At 60.9% G+C, this 7656-nt stretch overlaps 1 protein-coding gene and 1 long non-coding RNA gene across 2 annotated transcripts in view; one reads left to right on the plus strand and one right to left on the minus strand.

The window, feature by feature from the left end:
* The first annotated feature begins 6 nt into the window (after positions 1-6).
* LOC103625126 (mitochondrial ubiquitin ligase activator of nfkb 1-A) lies at positions 7-3295 on the plus strand. Its single transcript, XM_008644524.2, has 5 exons — positions 7-141; positions 342-613; positions 836-923; positions 1001-1121; positions 1874-3295. Exons 2-5 carry the CDS (start codon positions 380-382, stop codon positions 2565-2567), a joined length of 1137 nt encoding a protein of 378 aa, XP_008642746.2. The 5' UTR covers positions 7-141; positions 342-379; the 3' UTR covers positions 2568-3295.
* Positions 3296-4295: 1000 nt separating this feature from the next.
* The window catches only part of LOC108444872, an 8888-nt gene continuing 5527 nt past the window's right edge, over positions 4296-7656 (minus strand). Inside the window, exon 3 of the long non-coding RNA XR_001859585.1 lies at positions 4296-4308. This is a non-coding gene — a long non-coding RNA (uncharacterized LOC108444872). The remainder of the gene's footprint in view (positions 4309-7656) is intronic.

Genomic DNA, 7656 nt, shown 5'->3' on the forward strand with positions numbered 1-7656 from the left:
TGGGCCGGGGGTGCGGGGTCGAGCCGGGTACCGCGCACCTGGGGTGCTGGAGGTGAACTATCCCCGCCGGTGCCGTGGGCAGGCTTGGCCCTGGGGCAGCAGAGCCTGAGGACAGGGGCGGAGGAACATCCCTGCCTTGGGGTCCGGGGCAATGAGACAGCCCCACCTTGGGGACAGGGATGCAGGGACACCCCTCTCTTCGGAACAAGGGCAGTGGGATGTCCCCATCATGTGTGACACGGCCCCATTCCCCACACAACATGCTCACCTTGCAGGCATTGCCGCCCAAGCCTGGCACCATGGATCTGAGGACAGGGGCGGAGGAACATCCCTGCCTTGGGGTCCGGGGCAATGAGACAGCCCCACCTTGGGGACAGGGATGCAGGGACACCCCTCTCTTCGGAACAAGGGCAGTGGGATGTCCCCATCATGTGTGACACGGCCCCATTCCCCACACAACATGCTCACCTTGCAGGCATTGCCGCCCAAGCCTGGCACCATGGATAAACCCATCACTCCGGGGGAGCTGCTGTGTCTGGGCTCCAGCCTTGCCTTCTCTGGCCTCTTCTACTACTTGTACAGGAGGAAAGCCAGAGTCGTGGCACGCATACAGGTAGCCCTGTCTCTCTTTCCTGCCCACTGTACCTTCCCCACTGCCCTCCACACTTTGATTTGGGTGCACACACTGATGCCTGCAGCCTGCTCCATCCTCTGGTGACTTCATGACATGCAGGACTGAGCAGGCCACATCCTGCCAGAGATCTCCACAGAGCCATTCTTGGCCCACTTGCTACCTGTCCCTGCCCGTGCTCACACTCAGTCCATGCTCTTCCAGGAGGCCCCAAAGCTCCAGGTCGATGACGATTTGCCAGCCCTGGTGTCTGCAGCTGAGGGGAGGTGCCTGCCTTATGTTGCCCTGGAAGGTAAGGACACCCTGTGGCCTTGCACGAGGGACAAGGGTCAGGATCTCTTTTGGCCATGCCACATCTCTTGTCCTTAGGCATAGTGCTGCCAGCCCAGGCTGCACTGACCAGCCACTACCATGAGGGGCTGCAGGGCGTGATCCAGAAACTGCTGCTGAAGGAGCATCGGCTGATCTGGAACAGCTTGGCCCAAAGCTGGTGAGTGATGGGAAGGGACCACAGGAGTGGGCTTGCAGCAGTGAGTCCAGACCCCCATCCTCTGGGGCCATGTGAGAGGCAGCAAATAACTTGGTTAAAGACTTTAGTCCCTATGCTTAGCTCAGCGATGAGAGCTCAGAGCTTCTCTGCGTTGTGGCCAGCAGGAACAGGGCAGCAGTCATGCCCCTGTACTTGGCACTGGTGAGGCCACACCTTGAGTCCTGTGTCCAGTTCTGGGCCCTCAGCTCAGGAAGGTCATTGAGCAAGTCCAGAGAAGGGCAGCAGAGCTGGTGGAGGGCTGGAGCACACGTCTGGTGAGGAGCAGCTGAGGGAGCTGGGGATGTTTAGCCTGGAGGAGATGCTGGGGTGGCCTTACTGCTCTCTACAGCCCCCTGAGAGGAGGTTGTAGCCAGGTGGTGATCGACCTCTTCTCCAAGGCAACCAGTGACAGGACAAGAGGAAATGGCCTCAAGCTGTTCCAGAGAGGTTTAGGTTAGGGATTAGGAAGAACTTCTTCACAGAAAGGACAATTAGACATTGGAATGAGCTGTCCAGAGAGTGGGAGGCTCCACCACCAGGGAATTGGTGGAGATTACATCCTTGGAGGTGTTTAAGGAAAGACTGGACATGGCATTTAAGTGCCATAGTTTAGTTGCTAAGCTGGTATTCAGCTGTAGGTTGGACGTGATGATCTCAGAGGTCAACCTAACTGATTTTGTGATTCTCCACACCCCAACCCTCTCCACTTGCAGGAGCGAGAGCGAGCGGGTGCTCTCAGAGCAGATCTACACCGTCCCCTTCCTGCTGGCCTCACCAGGCCCTGAGGCAGTGACACAGGTGAGTGTGGAGAGCCCACTCCAAGCCGTCTGCCTGCCCCTGGAGATGGTGTACGAGCGGTTTCAGCAGCCAACCCACGGCTTCCGTGACCTGCTGGGCCAGTACCTGCTCGGGGAGAAGCCCAAGGGCATCCTGGAGACGGAGGAGATGCTGCGGGTCGGGGCTGGGCTGACGGGCATCGGGGAGCTGTCCCTGCACCCCGACGGCTCCCTGCACCTCCAGCCACCGGCCCGGGGAGGCGAGTTTTTCCTGTGCCTGGGGGACTGGCAGACGGTGCTGTCGGAGCTGGAGTCGGCGGGCGGGCTCTGGAAGGGGGCAGCGTTGCTGTGCGCGGCCGCGGGGCTGGCCGTCCTCCTGCACGCCCTGTGCCGCGCCTACCGCCGCTCCCGCCCCAGGCGGCAGCAGGACAAGGAGCTGGATGGGGAGGAGGCCGGGGACCGGGCACCCGAGGACTCCTGCGTGGTCTGCCTGTCACGGCCCCGCGAGTGCGTCCTCCTGGGCTGCGGCCACATCTGCTGCTGCTTCCGCTGCTTCCAGGCCTTGCCTACCCGCCTCTGCCCCATCTGCCGGGGGCCCATTGACCGCGTGGTGCCCCTCTACCAGGCCTAAGAGCACCTGGGGGTGCCCAGGGAGGGGCAGCACGAACTCAGCCGAGCCTGGAGCCTGCTGAAATCTCAGCTGTCTCCTCATGTGCAGCTGTGCAATTGCTATTGGGAGGGAGGGGTCTTGGTGTGCCCTTCAGTCTGTTTTAGGGAGGGGGGGAGTTACAGCCTCCTCATCCTCCCTTTGTCTGCCAGGAAAATCTACACAATGCCTGAGCTAAGGAGCTGAGACCCCAACCCCACACTGGGGCACTACTTTGGCTGCCAGCTGTTGGACTGGTGTCCCTTTTTGAGCCATGACCTCCCAAAAGCCACGCAGGACTTCTCCCTTGTGGTTTTTTTTCCAGTGTGTGGTTTTATGGGGAGGATTATGAGGGCAAGACCAGGGCTGGTGGGACACAGCAGGCACAGCGAAATGGCAGAGACCCAAACCTCAGTGGCATACCTTGGTGCCACCGTTTGTCCTGCCACCCCAATCCATGTTCCTACAGCCACTGCCCAGGCCACACTGGGGACACCCAGGGGCTGGCAGTGAGGAATCCCTTTGCCAGCTGCTCTATCACCAAGAGGGATTTACGTCCCTCTGTCACTCTCTGCAAGGAGAACAGCTTTAGGGTGCCCCAGAGCCTGCCCTCGTGTCCAGCCCCACTGCACAGCTTTCCTGCTCACCTCCCGGACAGGATCAGGTGTGGGAATGACTTGCAGTGATGTGGAGTGATAAAGCCAAGGAGCCGAGCTCGGCCTCGCCTCTTCCTTCGCGCCGTTAAGCTGGGGGCTGGGTAGGTGCTGGGAGCCAAGGCTCTCCCCTTGGAGGGGTGGGCACCACTGCCTCCCCTCCTTCCTCATCCAAGGAGCTGGCCCAGGTTCACAATGGAGCCCAGGTGCATCTCCTCCAGATGCAGCCCTGGATGGGGGGTGGCAGGACACACAGGACCGTTGCCAAGGTGATTGTGCTCCTCGGGTCTCCATGGTAACTCTCCCCTGGACTGCTCCCCATCACTGCCTGGCTGCAGTTGCCCAGGCAACCCACGGGCTCTCCTGGCTCCTGCAGCTTTGGGGCACCCAGGGTTTGGGGGTGGGGGACAGTGCTGGCAGGCCACTGTCAGCCAGGCAAGCAGTGTTGGGATTGGAGGGAGATGATGTGCCCCCTCCCCAGGGCAGTGGCCACCATTGCTGCCAGGCTGGGGGCTTGCTTGGGCCAAGGGTACCTTTGCAGGGTTGCCCCCAGGACTCACAGCCAGACATGAGGCCCCAGAGGACCCAGTAAGGCCTGTGACCCACATGCATTTTTTCTGTAGGGATGTGGGGGGGGAGTTCTCTGCCTCCAGCCCCGTTTTTCACCGGGCATCCCCCCCGCAGCAGGAGGGATTTCGGGAAGGAGATAAATACCAGATGGGAGAGGGCCGGGCTGCCAGGAACACACTCCCTGCATGCCAAGAGCTGCTGGCGCGAGTGGGCGCGTGGGCCGGGGAGGGCGGGGGGTGCCCCTGCTCCCGGAGACTGCTCACCTCATTCCCCAGGGCCCACCAGCCAGCCAAGGATGGGACAATTAGAGAGGGGCCTGCACCCCCCCACTCCCCTTTGCCCCCAAAGGTGCCCAGGGCAGGGAGCACATCCCTTGTGCTGATGGCACAGAGGGAGGCTGCCACTCTCCCGTGCCGGGGCATAGCCTTGCCCGGGTCCCTGCCGCTCCCAGGAGGCCACCAGCCCAGCAGCGGCCTGGGTGCAGACCCTGCTGCCAGTCCTGCCTGGCATGGCTCCGGGCAGCAGCATGACTCACCCACTCAGCTCATCACCAGCTAGAGCTTGCCGTGCCAAACCCGCGGCACGGGCTGGCACAGGGGCTGGCACAGGGGCTGCCCAGAGGTGCTGCAGTGCCCGCATCCCCAGACAAACCCGCTGTGTGCCTCCCGTGGGTATTTGGTCGGGAGCAGGACAGTGGGGAGCTCACAGTGCCTGGGCTGAGTGCTGCCCAGCCTCTCTCCCCATCACACAGGCCATGCATCCTGGCAGCTTCCCCCTCTCACCCACAGGGTGCCCGTGTGCCAGCCCGTGCCCATGGCCTCCACCTGCTCCCCCCAGGGCTGCCAGCCCGCTCCGCCTGCCTCCCTGTCTGTTGTCATGGTGACCAGATATGTGGTGACAGGCGAGGATGGAGCCTCACACCCCAGCAGGGCTGTTTGCCCAGCAGGGTTGGCTACCCCCACCCTCCTGCTCTTCCCCTGTCACCCCCGGGTCTCGGCAGGGGACCCTCAGTGAAGCCCCTGCCCCAGGCAGTGTGCTGGGGGTGTTCCATCTGCTCAGATGCCAGGATCGCAGCTGTATCCCAGGCAGCTCATGTGAGGAATGGGGACAGTGCCATCCTCCTTCCACCTCCCCTGACAGGGCACCCCCTTCTCAAAGCCAGGCTGTGCACAGAGACTCATTTCAGTAATGACAACCTGTCTTTCTTCCCTGGGAAAGGCTCCATCCCTCCAGGGATAGCCTCATCCTCCCACAGCAGCAGCTGCAGGAACAGCAGAAGATGAGGAGCATGCCACTCTTGCACACTTGCCCTGGGCTCACCCACAGGACAGCTGCCAAGCAGGATGCCTGTCCCCCAACATCTCTGCACTACGGTGACAACGTTCACCACAAGCATCATCTCACAAGGCCATCCCCATTGCCTGGACCCAGCCCAGTGCATGTCTCTGCTCCCAAAAACATCTGGACCGTGGCACAGGCAGCACACAAAGCGGCATCCCCACCTGGGCTTTGGCTACTGGGAGCCAGCAGCAACAGCCAGGGATGGGCACGTCCCCAGCCTTACCAGTGACATAGTCCCCAGTGCTGGGATGGGGACTCGGGGAGAGCATCAGTGCCAACAGCAGGCGCTCAGTGAGGCCCCCCCAGGCTGTGGCTGCCACTGCTGTGAAACAGAAGTGCCATTTCACGTTTCTTGGCAGGGCTGGAAGCAACACAGATGGAGGTACCCGCACTGGCCTCCTGGCATGCCTTGGCAGCCCCCAGCCCTGTGGCACCAGCCCCAGGTGATAGCACCACCTCCCAGACCTGCAACAGAGAAAGCCCTGCGTCCTGTGGCCGATGCCTCCTGCTTCCTTTCAGCTCCCTGACATCGTCACTGTCTGCCAGGCTGCTGACCCCATTCCTGCCAGGCGTTGGAGTGGATGGGAGTGCCTGCTGGTCCCCAGCTCCAGCTGCCCGGTGTCTCTGCAGAGCATGGGCAGGACGTGCCCCACCACAAGCCGTTTGCACATGCACAGGGTGATTCTCCACCATAAAACCACTTAAACCATCAGTGAGTGCAGGAAAACCCCTCACCTCCATCACAGCACCTGGACTAAGCACCCGAATTCCCGCCAAGGGTACAGGGCTCAGGAGCAGTATCCAGGTGTGGAGCTAGGGCATGACAGGTACTGATGAGCTCCCAGAGCATCAGCACAACCTCTACTACCAGCCCCACTGCAGCTGGGAGTCTGATGCTGTGCCTCCTACCCAGCCCCATATCCACCGGGGGGTGGGGCACACCTGACCCCCAGCCCTTTCATCATCCCCAAGGTGTCCCAGCTCAGGGGCTGCTGCCCAGGTTTAAGTAGCTAGGGCAGGAAGAACCACCTGCTTCCCACTCCCACAGCCCTTTCTTTCCAGTGGAGTTGGCTTTGTGTTGGACAAAAGGCTGCAAAGGAAGCAAGAAAGGAGATTACGTGGCTGCTAAAAGACGGATAAGGAAGGTGGGCTGAGAGCCAGGGGAAGGAGGATACTTGTCTGGCTCACCAGGGGGGATGCTACATGAAATGGCAGGGGATGAGGGAGGTCTCTTATGCGCCCCACTGCCAACCCACTCATATTCAGGTCCTTGGTACCTTCCCCTGCTACTCAGGGATGTGTGACAAGCAGCACCCTTGGGGAGCCAGAGACTAGAGCTGTCCCAAGGAGATGCAGAGCCCAGAGACACAGTGTTGCCCTGTCCCATCCACAGCCCAGCTGTGCTGGCACAAATCCAGCCCGCCTCCTGCCTGGAATGGGCAGATGGTAATTCCCACACCCCAAATCCCAGGCAGCCCCACAGAGCTCCCCCCACCCCATATCCAAGTCAAGTAGCTCCCCTGGGTGTGAGTCACTGTACAGATACAGGTGTGGGATAAGCAGGGCCATTCCCAGGGTGACCCCTTTCCAGCCTCTCCCCAGCAGCCTGCCAGGCTGGGAACCCTCCTGGAGTGCTGCACCGGTGCCACTCACATCCCACACAGCCCATCTGCTGCTCTTCCCGCTCACCCCCGGCCCCGCGCGTGCCACGGTCTGCCTGTCCCTGCCCACGGGCAGTGGCACGTGGGCTCAGCAACGGGAAAAGCAGGCCACATCTCAGCGTGGGCCTCTTGCCTATTTTCCCAGGTACCTTTCACAGGAGCAGAAGCTTTCACATGAAAAAGTTCAAGCTGGTTCCCCAGCAAAGGCATGAATAAAGGCATTGCCTTGCCAGGAGAGCAGGCACCACTGTCCCGACCTGGCTCTGGCAGGGGACAGCAGTGACCAATACTCTGCAGATCCAGACACAAAGGTAAAACCATGGCTGAGCCTTCCCAAAATAGAAGAACCTGCCTGCCCTCATGGGCCAGCCCAGCTGGAGCTCTTCTGCAGCACAGCAGGATGTCTGACTATGGAGATGCTGGAATAGCAAGATGGACCACAGAGCTGTCTGTAAAACCCCACTCTCACTCCCTTAAGATATTCTCATAGGGCTGAGGGCTGTGATCTGACACTGCAACCTGAGCTTAAATAGCCCCCAGCCGCCCTGAATGGGGGAGGTCCAGGGTGAAGCTGCTCAGAACCACCAATGCGAATTAATGCAATCACTGCCCTGGCAGTGAACAATGTAGGAGGAAAGATTCAGCATGGGTCTGGGGTAGAGGTGTGTAGATACAAATGTGGCTCTGGAGGTCACCCCTTGCTGCCCCATAGCAGGTCCCCACAGGGGATAGCCCTTCCCCTTTGCCACAGACAGTCCCCAGGGAAGGGTCAGTGGAACAAGGGGCGTCCCAGGGCACAGCCCCCACGTGGCCATGCTTACAGACACCTGCAGGATCACACCTGTGCAG

This window comes from Corvus brachyrhynchos, unplaced genomic scaffold (genome assembly GCF_000691975.1).
Source record: "Corvus brachyrhynchos isolate BGI_N302 unplaced genomic scaffold, ASM69197v1 scaffold162, whole genome shotgun sequence".
Classification (NCBI taxonomy): Eukaryota; Metazoa; Chordata; class Aves; order Passeriformes; family Corvidae; genus Corvus; species Corvus brachyrhynchos.

Coding starts and splice junctions, on each gene's coding strand:
- LOC103625126 (XM_008644524.2), top strand. CDS start 380: ATGCAGGGACACCCCTCTCTTCGGAACAAGGGCAGTGGGATGTCCCCA. Junction 924..1,000: donor GCCTTATGTTGCCCTGGAAG/GTAAGGACACCC, acceptor TCTTGTCCTTAG/GCATAGTGCTGCCAGCCCAG. Junction 1,122..1,873: donor AACAGCTTGGCCCAAAGCTG/GTGAGTGATGGG, acceptor CTCCACTTGCAG/GAGCGAGAGCGAGCGGGTGC.